The sequence below is a fragment of the Enoplosus armatus genome, chromosome 3 (assembly GCF_043641665.1).
Source record: "Enoplosus armatus isolate fEnoArm2 chromosome 3, fEnoArm2.hap1, whole genome shotgun sequence".
In the NCBI taxonomy this organism is placed as follows: Eukaryota; Metazoa; Chordata; class Actinopteri; order Centrarchiformes; family Enoplosidae; genus Enoplosus; species Enoplosus armatus.
The window spans coordinates 10,806,289-10,827,759 of record NC_092182.1 but is presented as its reverse complement, the minus strand read 5'-3'; the positions used below and the strand labels follow the sequence as shown (position 1 = coordinate 10,827,759).

The window sequence follows — 21,471 nt, the reverse complement described above, 5'->3', positions numbered from 1 at the left end:
ACACACACACACACACACACACATACAATGCCACAAACACACCTGCAAGTCTCATGGTCAGTAATGTATTTCACATGACTCCCCCTCCTCATATTTCTCATTTACTGATTTTTTCACACATTGAGACCTAATTCTGAGATGCTGAGATGTTGTATTTATGAGCGCTCATAAAAATTGTTTTACTGCTTTTTCCAGCCAGGCCATTGACTGTTGGAGGATCCACTGAGTGAGAGCTGGAGAGTGGATTTTTTGTTCTCGCTATTGATGTGCTTTCAATTCCTTTCCTTTTTGTATTTCTCTGCTCTTTGACCTCCACATACACTTTCATTCTCTAATTACAGAGTTATGTTCTTGAGGCACAGCCATGGTTTGACAAGTTTCATAGCTAATAGATGCGTCATCATTTTCACATTGACCTGGCTGAAACTGTAAAATCTACTTAATGATAAAGTTTATTGACTAAGTCGCTCCAAAGAAGCACGCTACAAGGCTACGAGTCTTGTGGATAAAGAGGAGACGGACAGTGGACATGGTCCACCAGGCCAGATCAGCCAGCATGGACGCCGTCATGGTTGGTTGACCCAAACAGCCAAGAGGCTCAGAGACAAGAATAGACAGATATCAACAGAGAAAGGATAAGTGTGTGTGTGTGTGTGTGTGTGTGTGTTTGTGTATGTGTATGTGTATGTGTGTGTGTGTGTGTGTGTGTGTGTGTGTTTGTCCTGTCTGTGTTGTGGAGACTGAGCTATATACACATCCCTGGGCACCTGAAGGGGTTAGGTTGGGTTTGGTTGCCATGGGAGTGTTTGGAAGCACTTACACTGGGTAGGCCTAGCTGTGCTGTCAGGTAAATAACACACACACACACACTCTCACATGAGCAGAGACGGACACTCTTCGTTGGAGAAGTTTCTTTTTTCTGAGGGGGAAAAAAGTCGATTGTTGACTCTCACTCTTCAGAAGGTATCGCCATGGTGACTGCAGCCTTTTTAAGAGGTCGTAGGTCAGCGAGCAAAGCTGACCTCATTACTACTACTGGTCAGTGACACTGGAGTGTGACTGTGAGTGTGTGTGTGTGTGTGTGTGTGCCTGTTCACTTTGGTCACCATCTACTGCTTTCTTTCTCAAAAAGCAGCAGCCATAATTTGTTTTAATTGACGTGTGCTCAGACGCACTGTTTCAGAGTTTGTCGGGGGCACGGCACTCAAAAGAGAGCATTAGTTTACAACCCCCACCCACACGGGTCAGAAAATCTTCATATCTTGGTCCTAGTCTCCTGTCCTTTCTTTAAGTCCTTACTGCCTCATTCCCCCTCTTCGGACTCACCGAAGGAGATGGACAACGGGGGGGGGGGTGAAGAGTAAAGACAAAATGTGCAACACTTACAAGGCTGCTAGGCAAGTAGTTACCCTGGAAACAGTCGAGAGCCCAGGGTGCACACAATGGACACACACATATACACACCACGCACACAATAGCTGCAGAGGCCTAAAGTGTTGCTAATTAGCTAGTCAGCGCTGGTTCTTTGTGCGAGCCATTTTAAAGGAGAGATTAGAGTCAACAGGGAGGAGGAGAGGAATGTAGCTCTTCTCTCTCTCTTTGCTTTCTTCTTGAGCTGTGGGACAGTGTGTGTGTGTGTGACAGCCTTTTTTTCACCTGACAGACAGAACGCATTTGTTGTCTTGTCAGTTTAGTTTTCCACAACTTAAAAGGTATGAAAAAAACAACATAGCGAAACTTCATTTCAGATGAACTAAGGTAGCATTTAAAATCATAAAAGTCAGCAAATGATAAACTCCTCAAACCTAAATGTCTTCTTCACCCAAATACTGTAGTATAATAATATGCCTATTTATGAAAACTTAATTAGAAGCGTTTTCTCTGTTGTCACCCAACTTTATTAAGTTCAATGTACGATCATTCAAGGACAGATTTCCCAAAGAATAAATTGGTTTTACTCACCCTTTTTATTTCTTTGTAATTAATATCAGACAGATTTACCCCCATTTTAACTCTATTATCTGAACCAATTATTGGAAGGGGCGACAAACGTGAAAAACTTAGCTGCCAAATCTCCATCCTATCAAAAGGTAATTTTAGGTAATAACTTTTTTGTACTTCCAAATAAGTGGTTTAGTTAACACTGATAAATTAGTGATGGTTGACTTAAAACTTCCCTCATTGCTCTTGTTGATTGCCCTAATGGACTTAGTTGTAGCAGTTGTCTAGCGCAGTCACCACTTTCCCAAATCTCTGAACAAAATTGTTTATGAGATAGAAAAAACATTGTGATAAAAAGATACCCAATTCAATGAAAATAAGACCTTGTCAAAAAAGTTTTAAAAGAATAGAAAATTGTAGTGGGCTTTGAGTTATTCTAAATTGAAAACGAACACATCTGGTTGGATTGACCCTCGTACTAAATCACATAGTCCAGTGCACGCACACACTTCCCCATTTCCCTTTTTTGGAACACACCCCACCCCTGCTTCTCATTTGGGGAAGTTAAAGATTTTGTGCTTGTTTAGAAGTTGAACTTCTTGTACAGCAGCCAGCCTTTGTTGTGCCTGCCCACTTCCGGTGTTTGTACGTGTGTGTGTGTGTGTGTGTGTGTGTGTGTGTGTGTGTGTGTGTGTGTGTGTGTGTGTCTTTTTGTGGTATGGGTGGGTGTGAGGGTGTGTCCATCTCCATCTCCACAGCCACAACCAGGTGTAAAAACCCTCTGAACCAAAGACATGAAAGAGTTTTTATTTCCATCGAAGCGGGCAGGCAGGCTAATACTTTTACAGGCCAGTGACTAAGAACGTGTTTTTCTGTTTAACCAATAGGCGTCTGAGTGTGTACATTTGTCTTCATATGTGTGTGTCTGTGTATGCATGTGCACATGGCAGACAGTCTCTGTTTGTGTATGTATGTGTTTTCCCTCTGTCTCCTGAGCTGAGTCTTGGCAGTGTCTTGCATGTGTTATTAGTTTGATTTTTTTGGGGGGGATATTAATAATAACAGTTAAACGGTTTCCATATGTGAGGCCTGGTTGCCAGGCTAGTGCTATCCTCATCATGGGCTGGCCTCGCACAGTCTCCCCTCTCAGGAGTTGCTCTTGTTGGGCAGGAGAAGCAGCTTAAACTCTGGAGGTCACCCAGCTAAGACCCAACACCTAAGTGGCCTTGTCTTCCCAGGAGCATGACCAAATTACTTAACTGTCCTACCTTATACAAGATGAGGGATAAATATTACAAGGTACTCTGTGTGTGTGTGTGTGTGTGTGTGTGTGTGTGTGTGTGTGTGTGTGTGTGTGTTTTCCGCTGTGGGCTGGGTCTGTCTGGAGTGAGACCTTCCTCTCTTGCCAAACGAGCTGTGTTGAAAACCGCAGGGAAACTGCATATGTGTATATAATGTATGACGTGTATTTGTATGTGTGTGTGTGTGTGTGTGTGTGTGTGTGTGTGTGTGTGTGTGTGTGTGTGTGTGTGGAAGGAAACTGCTGTAGAGCTATTTGCCATCAATTAGCGGCCTGGACTGAGATGAGGCCAACAATACGGAGGGAGCTGCTTTTATAGTCTCAGGAAGGGAGTTCCTCTGTCTTTCTGTCCCTGCTCACCTCATCATTATCTTTAATTGTCTATCTCTCGATGCCCTTTTCCCTTCACTTAACAGAGAAAAGCTGACAACATCTCCTTAAGAAGAGGTAGATTTTTTTTCTGTGTGCGTTAAAGATGTGTGTGTATGATGATGAATTGTGTCATGATATAAAGCAGTCCTGGGTATTCAGTCAGCTCCTTTTTATGACTGTGCGTATACCCCTGTGAATCAATAGAAACATTAGATGAGTTTAGGGACGTAGTTGAAGGGGAGAGGTTTTCTCGTTTCACAAAACAGTTTTGAACTGAAGAGAACCATCTGGAAAACGGCAGGGTCCCCGGAGTTTAGAACAGGTCCCTTTTGTGAAAAATAGGATGTGAAAAAAAATCTAAAATCAGCCAGGGTTTTCAAACATTACGGCATATTTTGAAGTTCTTTTGGAGTTTGTGAGTTTTTATTGCGTTGGCTCTTGAATGCGGTCTTTCCTCTCTTTAATGGTCAGTCTGGGCCCAGAGAAGCTTGCTTCAGCCGTTTTAAAACCTCAGCTCTCGAACGGTGCCTTTATATTGCGGAAACATTACATTAAATAGTTGAACGGGATCGCGGCTGGCTGGTGTTTCTGAAGGTGTCCCAGATAGTTCCAGCTCGGCGGCGGCCTAAACAGATTGAGGTATTCAGCGCCGTTTAAGCTTAGTTATATTGGTGGACAACTGGTTTTGAAGTCCACGTTGCTATGAGCGAAAACAAATGGCAGGAAAGCTGGTGAAGGGAGGCCGGAAAGACCTGATTAATACCAGAAAAAGAGAATACGTGAGGAAGAGTCAGAGGAAAGGGGCGAAGTCTTGGCAGAGCATAGTTTATTTGTAACCCACCGTGAAATTGAGGGGCTTTAGCAGGCTTTGGCTCAGACTGCCCCTTACCCTATATGTTTACCCCTTGGAAACCCCTGATGTGCCCTAAATATATATACCACTCCCTGCTCCCTTACACCTCTGATCTATATGAAAATTGCATGTATTTGTGACAAGTTACTTCTTACATTGTTGTAAATACCATAAACAAACTAGACCATGATGGTTGGACTTTCTCACAACTGTTCCGGTGTTGTTAGCGCTAGTGTTTCTCCAGTTACTGTAAGACTACATGCAGTTAACTTACTGCAACAGAGAAAATGCTCCGTGCTACAGAGCAAATTACCTTCCTGCCCGAATATAATCCTGCAAATTTCCCATTAAATTTAACGTCTGGTGGAAAACATGAGCGTCAGTAAAATCAGCTGCTGTAATGTTTGGTTGGGATAAAACTTCCAGACTTTGGCCCTGATGGTGAATGGTTAACAACTACAGCAAGCTATGAGACTTGTCAATCTCCTCGGCAATTTACAGTAACATACAAGACTGTATCTTCAATGTTAAAATGCTACATGCAGCACATTTATTAAAACCATATCTTGAATATTGATGTGCTACTCTTAAATGCGGCTTCACCTTTAACTACCTATCCCAGTCCCACAGCTGCCGTCACAGTAGTGGGTCTTTGTCTGACAGTCAAGGGAAGGCGAGGGTCCCCTCATAAGGCCAACAGCTGCATTCACAAGCTTTGGTTTCCATTGGCCTGGACAATCTATTTTAGGCTTCCGTCTAACCCATATCTGCTCTCAGAATTTACTGTGGCGAATAAGGGTATGGGTAACAGATTTCGAGAGAGGAGAGGAGAGGAGAGGAGAGGAGAGGGGAGGGGGGCAGGGCACAAGAAAGACGGAATACTTGGAGCAATGCCAGCCAAACTTTTGTGAGTTATACATTATATGGAGAGGCAGAGGGCAGGCAGGAGACAGATCGGGTGATATAGACGGAGAGAAAGAAAGTAGGAGTGATCTGGGAAAGCAATCTGGTTTTTGTGGTGAGTGACAGTGATGCATTTGATACGTGAGATTCAACTGCGGCTGTAACCAGGCCTTCACTCACATATGCCCCTAAGTCAAATAGCAATCCCACTAACTGTCACCCCTTCAGTAACATGACTTTGTGTACAGTGTGTGCGGGTGTAAATACTGGGCCAGCTTGTGAACACAGGTGAGCTGGTGGTACTGTGGTATCATCATCCTTTTAACAAATTTACATGCTTTGTAGATTGTGTTACATCTGTTCAGTCTTGTTTCATCGTCTTCTCTGATCATGATTCCCTCTTGAGTATCCAGAGAAAGAGAAGGAATCAAAGATAAGAGAGATTTAGAGCCAGAAAAAAAACTAGTAGAGAGTAGGAAAGACCTAGCCAGAAGGAGAGAGTAAATTCAAGTAGGAGGGGGTGGGTTTATTGGAGTTTGGAGGTGTTTTCTGGTGCTAAAGTGAGGAGACGCAGTGCAAACGGATACAAGGGATCACGGGGGGTGACCCAGGAGGACGGCAGCATAGATGCAGCTTTAGCTTGGCTTTCAGCTTCAATGACAGCACTCCAGAAAGGAGATAGAGAGAAAGAGGGAAGTAAGTGTAAAAAAAGAAGATCCATCGTTCCTTTCTGAACCCGGTCTCTCTCACTGATCCAAAATCAGAGAGCGTGCAGGCCTGTAGAGAAGCAGCTGGGTGTGACGAGCTCTTTTCTGCATCCCTGTATCTATCTACCCCTCTCGCTATCTCCTGCTCTCTCTTGGGTAAGAGGAGGGTTTAAGAATGGAGGAGCAGTGCATCGCAAGCCCCTCTTCCCAGGCTGCTGAGCTAGTAAGGTGGGAGAGGGGATACTTGTTTAGTGCTGGAGAGATCTGTTGCGTCCGACGTGGCTGAAACATCTGAAAGTAGCCCAGTTTAGCTGTGTCGTGGACAGATGAAACAATGAGCTTCTCACTCACCCTCACTTGTGCTCCTTCCTTTTTTTGTATTCTCTTCTTCTTGGTCTAAGAGCAAAGAAATCCGATACCACCTGCCTCCCCCTTGCCCTTCCTAACTCCCTTCCCTCCTCCTCCTCGTTCTCCCTCAAGGACAGCCCACTGTCTGCCCCGGGGGCTGTTTATCTATGGGGGGAGATGAGGAGGAGAGGGTAGAAGGGGGGACCGGTTTGTTTCGTTTTGGCCGTCAACAATGGACCTCAGTCAGTGCTGACGGACTACTCCAACATATGGTACCCACCTGTCTCTCTCTCTCTCTCTCTCTCTCTCTCTCTCTCTCTCTCTCTCTCTCTCTCCCTCCCTCCCTGCCTCCCCCTCCTCCTTTGCTACGTCTCTCTGTTTAGATTTCTTTGCTTATTCCTGCGTTCTCTCTCCCTGTCTCACCCAAACACACTGGGCGGATTAGAGGCCAGATTCATCACACACACAGACCTGTTTGCTTTAGCAACCTGAGCCAGGCACAGACACACACACACACACACACACACACACACACACACACAAATCTAGCTAAGGAGGCCTGGCCTTGCTATATGTTAATTATTACTTTTTTGTTCTTATCTGAGATTTAACCCGTAACTTGACATCTCCATGGTAGGTGGAGTAGAATTCACTTGGCCATTCATATGGATGTGTGCATGTATATATACACACACACACGCTGCAAGATCATCATACACACGTAGCAAAATTAAATTTCGACCCTTTTCTTCTAATGGATCCCCTAACCGGCAACCCTTCCTCTTTTCAAAGAAACATAGTTGTCAGCCATTTTTTAGGAATCCTGTTAAAGAGAGAAACTAGCATTTACTCTGTGTGTGTGTGTGTGTGTGTGCGTGTGCGTGTGTGACCCTGCTGAATTAAAAAATGCACTGTTATTAAAGGCTGTGTCAGAGGCGATGATTTACAGAGGGGAGCGATGACAAGTCAGAAGAACTCACACACTGAACTGACACACACACACACACACACACACACTCACACTCACACTGTGCTCTCAGGCCTCCAAGCTGAGCAGTGACCTCCTCACCCCTCCTTTCCCCTTCCTCCTCCTCCTCCCTCCCTCTCTCACTCTAATAAAACCTGTCTGACACCACTGATGTGTGTATATGTGTGTGTGCGTGTTTGTGTGTGTGCTCCGCGGCAGCACAAAGACTCTGTTGTTGGGCCTCCCTCTTAGGCCTCCCTCATATTTTCTTTAAAGGTGCAGTGCGCCCCCAAGAATGCCACAGGGGGAGCGGGGAGTTGGGGTTGGGGGAGTCGAGGAGGAGTGTGTGGGTGGGTGGGTGGAGGGGGGGGGGCATGCTTTACAATGCTACAGCTCACCCAGGTCACTGAGAGAAAAAGGCAAGGAGTGAGTGTGAAGAGGAGAAATGAAAGAGAAGGGTCAAAGAAGAGGAGTGCTTCTTGACAATGTAGATATGAGAGAGTTTGTGTGTGTGTGTGTGTGTGTGTGTGTGTGTGTGTGTGCACCAAACCGGTCTGACCTGGTCTCCTCGTATGTTGAAAGTTCAAGTCAATTTATTCATCCATAAAATCAGTGAAATTACAGTGCTCCCATCCCAATCAACCAATGATAATTACAGGAGCCATAAGACATAAATACCCATAAAATAAAACTATAGATTCAGTGAAAACAAGCTTCTGCTTTTGGGGCAGTGAGCTAACATTACTCCAACAACTATAGGTTTACTAATATCAAACACACAGGAGAAAAGCTCAGCTCATCAGCTTTTAAATGTAACAAACTATATCAAGTTTACAAGCGATAGTGCACAAAAAGACGTCCTTAAGGAGGTGGTGGAGCTGAAGACATTTCCTGTCCTTATTTTCTACGTTGGAACGCTTCATAGTGTATTATCACTCTTATACCATTGCTCTTACCAAAGGCGAAAAGGAGGATGTGTTTGTAGCCAGTTTACCACTAAGTTAACTGGTAAGTAACATACAGTAGAAGCACTGTTGCTGTGGTTACCTGCAGTTTAGTATGTCATGTGCACTGATTTAAAATAGGGACTACATGAACTGTCCTATGGCTGGGCAATAATTCAATATTACATTGGAATCATATATTGATGGTATGATCATATCATGTTGTACTTTTACAAAATTCTGTAGTTAAGTTAATTATTCCAAGAAAATTGTAGTTGCAAATTCAATGCATTGAGCATAACTTTTAGAAAACAATTTAGTAACGTTTCTGTATACTGTATATCGATATCAGAAAATACTGAATTACCTCATTATTTTAATGGTCACCTGCCAGCCAATAATAAATATTTTTTTCCTATGCAAATGGTGCAAAACTTCACTTTAGAATACCATCTTTAATCTAATGTCAACAGTTTTGCCTCTTAACTGTGGCACATTTGAATAAACCAGGATGTAAATTCACAATACAGACTTTGTTTAAATTTTTAGAGAATCGCGTGCTTTGTTGGTAGTTCTTGTCTCTCACATACACCCATATCCATGGATACAGGCATAGGAGAGGAGACAGGCATCACCTCTGCTTGGTTGTAGCGTTTATGAAAGCCATAAATGGCTCTTTAATATAGTGGTAATCAGGGTGGTAATTTGGGTGGAATTGTCCCTTATTGTTGCCAGACATGCCTCCCCAGCTCCTGCCAACACACACGCATACGCACACACACACACACACACACACACACACACACACACAGACACACACACACACACAGACAAGCACACACACTCACTCTTGGGCAGACAGGGTGTTCAAGGAGTAATTCACACCACATGCCAACAAACTGGGCGGTTATGTTTTTTTTTGTGTGTTTTTTTTGTCGTTTCTATATGTGTGTGTGTATGTCTGTGCCTGCTTTAATGCTGAGGTCAAACCAGTAAATGGTAGGGGGTTCCCAAGATTTTTGTTAAAGTGTTAAAATGTATGTGTGTGTGCGTATAGGCACGGCTGAAGCCACGTCCATGTGTGTGTTTTAATTGCGGTCTCAGCAAAAGTAGCAAGTGTGCTCGATACAGATGGTTTTCATCACTCTGGCTGCACAGAGAACTCCCCTCTCTTTCTGTTTCCCTCTAATCTCCCCTCTCTGTTTTTGTAATTAAACATTACTTAATGTACCCGAACTTCTAATTTGACAATTCATTAAATATGTGACAATATACAGTAAGTGTGTGCTGCGCTGTTTCACAGCTTCACAATTTTCTGTAGCTGTGAAATCATGCAGTAGAACAGGTTTCTGGTGCTGCGTGGTTGAGTAAGAGCTGGTAAAGAACATCCCTCATTCTGGCCGTTAATTTGTGGTGTCCACACACACGCACACACATGCACACGCACACGCACACACACACACACACACACACACACACACACACACACACACACGGACTTTCATAAATCAATATTTACTAAGGAACCTTTCCCCTTTGAGTCAAGAGGAAGCAAATGTGCATCCTGCTGTCTCCCCTCTCTAACCCTCTGTCATGAGGTTGTGCTTGTGTGTGTGTGTGTCTGTGTGTGTGTATGTGTGACTGTGCACTTACAGTAAGTGCAAGCCGGCTCTTGTGTTTTGAGATGGGTGTTTTCTTGTTTTCTTTTAGGAGCAGTTCAGACATTCCAACAAAAATGCCCGTTCCTCAGGGGCTGATTTGTCTTGATGATAGAGAGCATGAGTCTTTAACGCTACAACAAGCAACACAGCAAAGAAAAGAGAGAAATGTAATGACGCAAAGAAAGACATTTATACAGTTTTTAAGGGTGATGGGAAATAGAGGAGGTATGAGGAGACACAGTGGGAGGGATGGCTGAGGTTGCGGTGTCGGAAGGATGAATCGGCAACACTCAAGGGCAGAGTGGAGGAATGAAGACCGAGAGCTCGAGAGCGATGGTGTCACTGGTTTGAATGGACAGCACTGGAGGGCAGATAGGGGAGGAATGGGAAGAGGAGGAGGAATGAAGAGGTGGGTGGTGGTTAGTCACAGCTCTTCAGGGCACATCAGGGCAAACGGTTCCTTACATCACTCTGACACACACAAACACAGTGCAACTGACACACATGAAGATATGCTGACACACTTCTGCCTCAGAGGATGTGGAAAGCCCACTTTGCACCTTCCTCGAAAAAGTGAGGGGGGTGTGGAGGAAGAAAGGGGTCGGAGGAGAGTGAAACGGAGGGGAGGGCAGAGAAACAAAGAATGGAAAGTAGGGGATGGTCCTAGTTTGGAGTTAAAGGAGGTTTTCAGTGAGTTGGGATGAATTCAGTCATGTAGAGACGCACACAAATGCTGTATGTGTGCCAGGTGGACGTCTCAGGTTGAGGAAATCAGACCTGACAGCTTGGCAAAGGGAGAGGGTACAGAGAGTGTTTTGTGCTTTTCTTATATCTAAATTGAAAAAAATTTGATTGTATGGGCATGTGGTTGTTTTTAAACTGAACTAACACACATGCATTTTGTTGTTATTTTGAATAAAAGTGTAACATTGAAGGACTATGACTTTTATGAGTGTGTTGTTGTTTAATACTGCAAATATTTCACTGTGTATGTGTGTGTATGATGAACATCTGATCATCTCTATTTCTCCCTCGTAGGCGCTCCAGGCAGCCAGACAGTTCCTCCTCCAGCAGGCCTCTGGACTCAACTCCCCTGGCAGCAACGAGGTCAAACAGAGCCCTGTGCAGGTCAGAGCACACACACAGATGCACATATGCACACACGCATGCACGCACAACCCAAGTGTTGCTCTGTCAGAATCTGTATAATATTAAGCCCCTGGCTGCTGCAGCTTTGCCTTCACCAACCTGCCACGTCAACTGCACAGTGTGATATAGGCACATACTTTTCTCTCTCTCTCTCTCTCTCTCTCTCTCTCTCTTCCTCTTTCTGTGAGTGCATATGTGTGTGATTGTTAGTGTGTGTGTGTGTGAATGAGGTCTTTGTAGTGATTGGGTAGCGAGCTGTTTTCAGAGTTGAATTCCACAGTAAGCAGAGAGAGAGCGGGGTTAGCTGGAGTGCAGGATCCCCACTGAAAGACACTTGAGGAGAATACACACACACACACACACACACGTACAGACGAACAGACAGCACACACACACATACATTATTACTAGTGTATGTTGATGAATATCACACATGACATTACTTCTGGCAGTTCTTTACAGTTGTGTGATGTGCGGAGTACATGCAGAAGTGGCATTTGTAACTATATCTCATATCAGTAAAGTGAAGCCATGGGTCTACTACAGCAGCAAGCAGTCTGGCTATTGCGCTGCTCTTCTCATTAACGTGCCGCATGAAAAACAGACAGCTGGGCCATCACAGTGTGGAAAATGAAGAAAGAGATGGATGAGAGAAAGACGGTTGTGAGACAGAAGCAAGTATAAGGTCAGATTTCATTTGCAGTGTCTGAAGCCAGTAAGGTGCTCATGAGGAAAAACTTTCACATTGAAAGGTGATGGCACTGTGTAGGCCATCGAGATAAAAGGCAGTTATTTGCAACTTTGTTTTAGAATGATATGCTGCAACATTTACATGTAAATGATAAAACATAAAATTAATTTGTTCCCTGTTCAATATTCAGTGTTGGGTCATGTTTTTACAGGAAAACTGCTCTGGTGCAAATAAACTGCCTTTTATATTTCCAGCAGCAGCAAGAGGGGTTTGTTTGGAATAAACAGAGGAAGAGCTGGGTGTTTGAACAGCAGTGGCCTCCATGACAGAGTAGAAAAAGAAAAAAAACTCAAACGTCATCAACAGAAAGACCAAAGAAGTAGATTTTGCGGTGTCGGCCACACAGTTTAATTGCCAAGTGACCTCTGGGAAGTGCAAAAATGCCACAGAATTAATGACTGCTTATTACTGAAGATGTCAGAAAGGAAATAAAATTTAAAAAAAGGGGGATTACACTTTAATCAAAACTTGAATTGGTATTGGAATCACTTTATTTACTTTGGATAGAAACTGGCAGTTGGATAAATTGCATGGTGACTTTTAAAGGGAAAAGAGAATAAAAAAACACTGTTTTATATCAGATCTGTATTGTTAAAGTATTCTAAAGATTGAAATTACATTTATAGTCTAAATCAACAAAGTGGTGCACGTATGGCCTAAATTAATATTAATACATGTCTCTGACTCTGACCTACTATGCGCTTTTCAGACCGACACACGTGGTTTAAATCCACATTGGCGGTCGATCCAAATGTGTCAGTGTGTGTGTCATCAGACCCCCTTTGACTTGGGTCAAACACATGTCGGACACTACTCTGCTTTAGGGTTTCTAAAAGAGAAATGGAATTGAATTTAATGTTAGTGATGTGTAAACAATTGTTCTCTCCCTGACTCATCTTAAAAAGAGCTAAAGAGATACAGAGTGGGGGAGTAAGAGAAAGCGAACATGTAAAGGGAACTGAAACTGAAAGTTAACATGTGATGTAAATCTGTTGTTTAGCGGTGAGGGGTGAGGAATTACAGTCAGGTCTCTGTGAGCGCTGACAAAGGATTAACCTGTGACAGCATTCTCACATGAATGGGCCGAACCGATTAGTTGACCTGCATCTCTTACAGTATATGAAAGGAGTATTCTTCCACTGCCTTCCCTCTCTCTCTGTCTTGAACACACACACTCACTCACTCACACACACACACACACACACACACACACACACCACTCTACCCCTCCTCTACTCTCTCCATCTCTGTCTTGTTTGTCTTGTTTGTTGGTGCCTGGCCTGGCTAGCCTCTCTGTACTCTCCAGGGCATCCACGCTACATCTCTGTTGTCTGAGCTGTCAGCTCACATGGCCCCACACACCCTACCAACACACACACACCCACTCTGATTTACATTTGTCTGTGTGTGTTTGTATTTGGATCCCCACAGTCAGAAACACAGGCACAAAGTGTTGTTTGTGTACCTGTGTGTAGCAGCAGCAGCAGCACTGAAGTTGTTTACAACCTCACAACAAACCTGCATTGAAATATCTTAATTACTGTAATTTCCAGCTTCATGATCTTGCTTTTTAAATCGCAGCAACTGCGCTCGGTTGCTGTAATTGAAGCAATCATCCATCGGCCACAGAGAGGCTGAGTGAGCGATGGAGTGAGTGAAGCCAGACATTTAATCTGGTCATTTCTAAAGGTGGCAGTGAGCAACTGTACAGTGACACAGTGGCTCACATCAGGCTCAAAATGGCCGTCCTCAGGTTGGTTCCTGCTGGGCTGCTCTCACACATGCAAATGAGCCTCAGCCAATAATGAGATCTTTAGGAGCTCGATAATTAGATTTTTCCCTTCTCTCTGAGGGAGAACGACAGAGGCAGACAGGGAGAGCGGGAAGACTTCTATTCGTGTCTTGACTTCTCTGGAGAAGGCTTGGTCTGCGCTGACAAGCCCCCTCCTCCTACCCCCCCTTCTTGTGCCCCTCCACCCCTTCCCCATCATATTTCTCGTCTTTTCTTTATTTATAATAGAGGGGAGGATCTGAGCAGAGAGCAAAAGAAACTCTGAGATTTTATCTACTTTTTGATTGGTTGTTCAGAGAGGGTCTCTGTGTTTGGCTGGCTGTGTGAGATGGTATCAATCCACTGTGTGTGTGTGTGTGTGTGTGTGTGTGTGTGTGTGTGTGGTGGTGTGTGTGTATGTGTGTGTGTCACTGTCAAGTGTCACATTCAGGAGAAACTCGACAATAGCTCAAGTCTCAAGACAGGCAATTGCAGGAAAAATTGATTGTGTGCAACAAAATTGTAGCTACAGTTGCTGAAAAGCACAATAATCAGAATAGTGTGCGTGCTTATTTAGGAGTTGGATGATTCAAGACCTAAGAGGCGTTTTAATTTGACGTTAGAAATGAATTTTACACAGATAGAAATAATACTTAATAATGTTGGTAGATAATGATAACATTTTAAAATAACAGTCTGGAAATAGGAAAAAATTGCCATTTTGAATGGATATGTTGCACAAATTCTAAAATGAGTCTGTCATTCTCTTTAGTATTATGTCTAATACATAAACTAAAAGTTTAAGGTTGTTTACTCAAGAAATGGAAAATTACAAAATGGAAAGTCAATAATAGTAATGTGTCCTATGTCCTTATTCAGCAACTACTGATAACGTGCCCTTAAGCAAGGCATTCATAAACCTGCACCTGAACCAAGGAGCTTCCAGGCGTGAATTAGTTGTGACCATCGTGGATTCAGTCTTTCCTGAATATGTACTGTATAAGTGAAAAAGGCCATTCCTTTGTAACAGATTACACTTGAAAGATATCCTCACCCTCTGCAGTGTTTGGATAATTTCACACCAGGCGTGTGTTTGTAGTAGGCATCGGACATAATTGGCCAGTTACCTTAATTGGTCGTGGCACACGTGTGACTGAGTGAATTGGTGGGCACACTGTTGGCAGACAGAGTGGCAATTGGCGGATTACCCAGCATGATACGTAGCATGCCTCCATGACCTGCCGCACGTTCTCTACAATGGACACACTTGGCACGCGCTCATACACTGGGTGGGCACAAGCAGACACATATACACCCACTTGGCAGACACACGCCTGGCACACTTAACACACTGCCACTTGGCATCCACACATACAGATTAATGCACGTGCTTGGCTGTGGCCCATACGTATGTAATTGAATAGCGCGGTGTCCTGTTTTCATGTATTATTGAGGAGCTCGTTTAATTAGGAAAAAAATGAAAAGACTCATTAGAGATATGTTAATTAGCTTGCCTCTCTGCTCTCTGGAGAGGGCTGGCACCGGCACAGTGGGATGGAGCCATGCAGGGAAGACAGGAGGAAGAAACTGAGTCATGTCAGTCTTAAAGCTGAGATTTTATTTCAGTGAAAATACTTTTTAATCAATATTACAAGCCTAATGCACCAGTTTTGTATTTGTCGCTAAATTGTTTTCTGACCTTCCCCAGCTGCCGCGTTTGAGCCACTACAGATTTGTGAAAAACTACTGAACATAAGGATACTGAGGCAGGGTTCAAAGTCTTTTAACTAGTCAACAAAAGTATGTGGAAAGATGAGTGTTTAGACCCCAGAGTCTGCGGTACTGAAGCGGTTCCTTCTCTCGTTCTCTTTTATTTCCTTTCAAAGTGTTTTTCCCAAAGCACTCCTTTTGTCCACTCAATGAAAGTGCTTAGTTGGCAGTTTCTCTTATTTGATGTGGAGGGAATTGGGGCTGTGTGTGCATGTGTGTGTGTGTTGGGGGGTAGTATGGGGTCCTGACAGTTTGTGAAGGGCGTATGGGAAGAGGTTGAGCAGCCAGTGGAATGGGTTTGGCTCTGGGCAGAGGGGTGGACAGACGGAGGGGAAGGATGGAGAGGAGAGGTTTGGGTCTGGCCACTGAAGTGTGAAACTCTTATTTTGTGATTTGAAACATGAGTGAAATCAGTAATGAAATATGGTCGATAACGGCCTCTCACACTTCCCAATGAAATGCCCTGAGTGTGTGTGTGCCTGTGCGTGTGTGTTTCTGGAAATGTGTTGTCATTTTTATTCTGAAGCACTGGGGCGTTAGATGGAGGGAGGTGGCGGACGAGGGGAGAGGAAGGGGGGGGGGGGAGAGGGAGGAGAAGGGGGGGGGGTTCCACTTGAACTTGCTGGTCTTTCACTGTCCTCTCTGAAGTTTTTTTTCTTTTCTTCATTTGTCTGGCCCCTGTCAGGGAGAGCTGAGTGTGCGCGTCCACATGCGTAGTGTAAGTGTATGAGTATGTGTAGCTACTACAAGGCCCAGCCAGTTGAGATCCCCTGTTCTCAGCAGCCTGTGTCCCTCTACTGTCCTCACACCTCTATCATTTCATCTATTCATCCATCCTTACATGCATGCATCCACACAACCAGTCATCCTCCAAACTTCATCTCAGCCCCTTTGTTCTCACCTTATCTCCAATTCAGTTTGTTCTCAGAAACCTGCCGTGTTATGTTAAATAAAGTCAGATATATCATATTTAATATAAATATGTGAAAGCTACCTTATCGTTTAAAATATACTGTATGTTTGCCAGCTGGGAGCAACTTGGTAAACAATGTAATAAACTGCAGTAGCTGCTCACTTCTACAGTTTACAAATAAAATTACTTAATGCAGCATCACTATATCACCACATGAAGATTTTAGGAAGGAATTATGTGCAATTCCCCAAATAGCTAATAAAAACTACTGTTTGCCATATTGGTGTACAACACATAGTTGCTAGCACTTGTGGCTTTCACAGAAATACCTGTGATGTGAAGGCAATTACTAATAGATAGAAACATACACACAAATATTCAATGAAACTCAAACCTCCTTCGGCACATTGACATTTTTCTTGGCACCACACACAAACATTGTTCATAGACTCAGACAGAAACATTACTCAGCAAAAAGTTTGAGGCAGTAAAATGGCTGTATCATCCCCAACCCCACCTGGCTTCGCTCATCAGTTCCCCCCAGAGTAATGTGGCCCCTGGCCCTGCTGCAGATTAGCTGGAGGAGGGGTACTCACCACACACAATGGGGCCCTTTTACTTCCAGTGGAGGCTTGGCCCTGAGCTCCAAACAACGCTCTCAGCACAGTAGGCGCTCCTTCTATTTCTCTTTTTCACTCAAATGCTTTTCTCCTTCACTCCTTTGCTTCACTCTGTCTAGCCCCCCTCACTCACCCCCATCCCACCCACCCCATGCTCCCCTCTCATTTCTTGGCATGATGAGCACAGACAGGCTGTTTACCTGGAGGGACTGTAAGAGGGAAGGAGCGATAGTGATGATAGCCGGTGAATAAACAAATCCTAAACCAAAAACAAGGAGTGGAGTTCACCACACACCATTAAAGCCTTTATACACCGAGAAACGGCACAGTGCTGACTGCATTTTTAAACGGGAGGTTCTCATATACCCCCCAGCCTGCCAGCAGCTACTGTACGGTGGCAGAAGAGGGTCATGCAGTTGCCATGTGCATGAATGAGCACATATTTCTCCCTTTTCTGCCACTGCTGCTAATGTGTCATACTTTTGCCACTGTCCAATCAGAAGAGGAGACGTTTGGGGCCATAGTGACATCCAAGAAGGATTTAAATCTTTCTAAAAAGGTTGCCAGAAAAACATTTTGGCAATATATTATGGAGTGAACAAAGGATTTGAAGTCAGAGGCCAGTTTTTATGTGCATCTTGGTTTGTGTGTGTGTGTGTGTGTGTGTGTGTGTGTGTGTGTGACAGGAAGAGAGACAGAGCGGCAGTCCGTTCCAGGGTGAGGTGGTAATGCTCAGTGACAAGGATAAACAGCGCTGGGGTTTGCTTCTACCAGGAGAGGGGGATGAGGAGGAGGGGAGGAGGAGGAGGTCTGTGTCAGCCTCTCTCTCTTCCTCCTGCTTTCTCCTCTGTCATTTTTTCAATTATCCTTCTCTCCTGCGTGTCCCCATAGACCCAGAGGCAGGGCCCGCATCATTTAGACTGAGAGCCTGTTTAGATTCTGATTATAGCCTCCTTTCTTCTCACCACTCACTGCCGTCACACACACACAGTTACACACCATGTACTGGCCTCGCATTTTTGAACCAGCATGAGGTGCATAACTGTCGCAGTAAATTCATCTGCTTGTGAAGCTCAAGGGAGTGTTGAGGGTACGCTGGCCGCATGGTTTGTTTTTCCGAATGAGTGTCAAAGGAGTGGACAAAACATCCTTGAGATCATCTTTGTTTATTTTAAATGTAATAACTTGGTGTGCACAAATGAAGTGATGGTTAAGGGTGCTGTGTTTTGGGTGTATTTTTGCAGTCAATTAGAAGGAAGGTGAAGGTGTGAAATATCAAAAATCTAAATTAAAGAAAATGCAGCAATCATTTAACCAGCCTGTCTCTGTATAAACATGGTGCTGAGCTGCACTGGGCCTATTCCCCCGGCTGCATGCTGGTTTAATATCAGATCGCCCTCCTTCCACTCTCTTCCTGAGGTTTCATCTGAAATGGAAAGTGGGGCTTTCCTCCTCGTTAGAATGAAAAGTCATCAAGGGAGGAGAGGAGAGAGGGATGGAGCCTCATTAAAATGCAAGTTACATCCCCCTTCTTTTCTCTCTCTTCGCTCCTCTGGGACTCCGTGCCGTTCTCCTCCTTCTCCTTCCCATCTTTAGGGCACTCTCTCGCTCCCTCTCTTCCTTTGTTAATCAGTTAAACTCCCTCTTCAAACAACCCCTCTAATTACTCCTCCACTCTCTGTAAACGACAAGGCTGTCTCTCGTTTCTCCTCTCCACCCTCCCTCCTTCCCTCCTTCCCCCAGCTCCCTCTCTCCAAGACAGGAATTGACCTCTGTCAGCCACCGACCCCTCCACAGTGTGTATGTGTCCCTCTGTGTGTGTGTGCGTGTGTGTGTATGACTGATTCTTGCATGTTAATGATAGGAATGACATCTTAGGTTTTAAAACCTTACTGTTATTAGTGGCTCAACTTTCACCTACTGTACAGGGCTGTGTGATTGTTCACCCGCGTGTGTGTGTGTGTGTCTTTGCTGTCGCAACCATCGCCTCAAGCTCTAGGCCACACTTTCCCCTTTCAAAAAACCTGCTGGGTAAGGTTCCTTTCTTTTTCTGTATGACTCTTTACACACATCTCTCTATTTTCAACCATTATTTCCCTTCTTCCTCCCCATCTCCCTCCCTTCCTTCCCCCTTCTTTCCTTTCTTCCACCATGTCTCCCACTAATCTACCACGCATCTCTCTCTTTTAAATTAACATGCAACATGAAAAAAATGGGACGACAGCAGGGAAAAAATTAAATGCATTTAATAAATGGCTGACTTCAAATCGCCCGGCTTTTCAGACTCTGCCTATTCACAGTCCAATGAAAGGGGAGAAATCATTCACCGGGAGAGACAAAGCCGAATGAAAATATAATTCCGCATTGTGAGGCGCTTTTGTCCTGGCCCGTCAAATCGCTAATGGCGAGGCTTTTGTTTTGTGGCGGCGCTCTCAGGCTGGCGGTGTCGTATGGCGGTGGCAACGCATGCCCCATAATCACCACGCTTTGTGATATTAGATTATAGGGGCAATTAATGGCGTCAAACCTTAACTACGCAGCATTCAGGCTGCCACACACACACACATTCAGCCTTAAACACATGCATATGTGCACGTTTACACACAGACACATGTACACCCACATGCACACACACACACACATGGTACAGTATATCAGCACTTGCGCACATGGGCGCGCATTTGGTTCAGGCGTCAGACCGTCAGCCAACACACAGAAAGGTGCTATAACTCCAGTAATTATTACGCTTGTGACTTGAAAATGTCAATGGCGGTGTGTATAAAATAGAATGTATGAGTTGTCAGGGAGGAAGAATGGGATGCACAAGAGCAATTAATTACAGCTTTTCATTTGGCAGCTTAGACTGACAAGGCCCGGCGGCGGGGGCAAGCTGGCATGACGCCAAGCGGCACCCATCACCACCCCCACCTTACTCACTACACCCCACCACCCCATCCCCTCTGCCTGCTCCTTTACCAACTGCCACAGCACCAACCCTTCCCCTGCCTCACCCCACTCTGACACTTCTTCTTCTTCTTCTTCTTCTTCTTCTTCTTCTTCTTCTTCTTCTTCTTCTTCTTCTCCTTCTCCTTCTCCTCCTTCTCCTCCTCCTCTTCCTCCTCCTCCTCCTCCTCCCTCAGCTAAAAAACACACACACTCGTGCGGTACAGCTCATTCATTTACACACCCTCTGCCCAGGGTGTGTAGATGCCCAGCCCTCTCCAACCTATCCTCCATCCCTTTGCCGATACATGTGGCTGGGAGTGTGTTTAGTCAGGGAAGCCTGGTTTGATAAAGGCATGGAGGGTAGACAGGGAGGTGTTTATGTATTTTTGGCCAATCTTGTTTACAAAGTCAAATCAGCTCTTTACAGATTTAATTTACCAGTGACAGCTTGTCCCCTCTCTTGCTCTCTGCCGCACAACTCCCTCACACATCACCCTCCCCACCTGCCATCTCCTCAGGTGGTGAGCAGATAGACTGCCCTGACGAGAGCATGCCCACACACACAAGCCCACACACAGACGCACAGTTTGACCGTGAGAGAGATTGATATTCCACCACGGAGTGACTATAGATAAATGGCCAATTTCAGAGGTGATAACTCACCCTTGTATTTCTCTGTAAAACAGCCGTCACTTCTTAACAGACCGGATTATTTGTATTGAGAGGGCAGTATAGTTTATTGATGTGCGAGCAGTGAAGGAAGGGGGGTGAGATCGAGTCAGACACTAAATATTTCTCAGTGTCTGAACTGCTCTGCTGTCTCCTTATCCCCCTTATTGTTTTCTCAAACCTTGTACAAAAGCACTTTGTCAGCAGGATAGTCGGTGTGTTTTTTTTACATATTCGTCTGCATATATGCATGCGGATGAGAGTCTCAGTTTGTGCTTTATGTGGTTAGTTTGTGTTCAGTTTTGCAGTGTTTGTAATCAGATTAGCATCTTGGCCCATCTCTGTGTACAATGCATGTGCATTAAGAATGCTTGCACAACACATCTGCAAGAATCACCACGTTTCTCTCTCTCTCTCTCTCTCGCTCTCTCTCTCTCTCTCTCTCTCTCTCTCTCTCTCTCTCTCTCTCTCTCTCTGTCTTTGCCTGCCTGCAGCTCTATCTGATGAGATAGACATCTCATCAGATAGCCACTTTGTTGTTCCTTTCTTCTTAGCCAGGCTTGACTGTGTGGAAAGAGAATTGGATGCTGTCCTAATCATGTGTTTATAGAAGCAGATAAGATTTTATATCTTATAGGGAGATATCTGTCCCTTTATCTGCCTGTTGTCACAGAAATTGCCAGTTATTTTTTTCTTTTCTTTTACAACACCAGCCTTGTGTCGGAAAGTGTCAACAATATGTGTGTACCGTGGTGCGTCTGTCTATTTATCTTTGTTTGATGCTGCCAGCTTTTCTTAGCAGTGACTGACAACAAAGAATAAGAGACAACACACCTCTCTAACTTTACCTGTCCATACCAGCATGCTGCGCAACCTCCATTCAGGT

The 21,471-nt window shown here is 44.5% G+C and overlaps 1 protein-coding gene across 1 annotated transcript in view; it reads left to right on the top strand.

The window, feature by feature from the left end:
- foxp4 (forkhead box P4) overlaps positions 1-21,471 on the top strand; it is a 54,874-nt gene that overhangs the window by 5,845 nt on the left and 27,558 nt on the right. Inside the window, exon 2 of the mRNA XM_070902056.1 lies at positions 11,035-11,130. Within this exon, the coding sequence (XP_070758157.1) occupies positions 11,035-11,130 (96 nt within the window). The remainder of the gene's footprint in view (positions 1-11,034; positions 11,131-21,471) is intronic.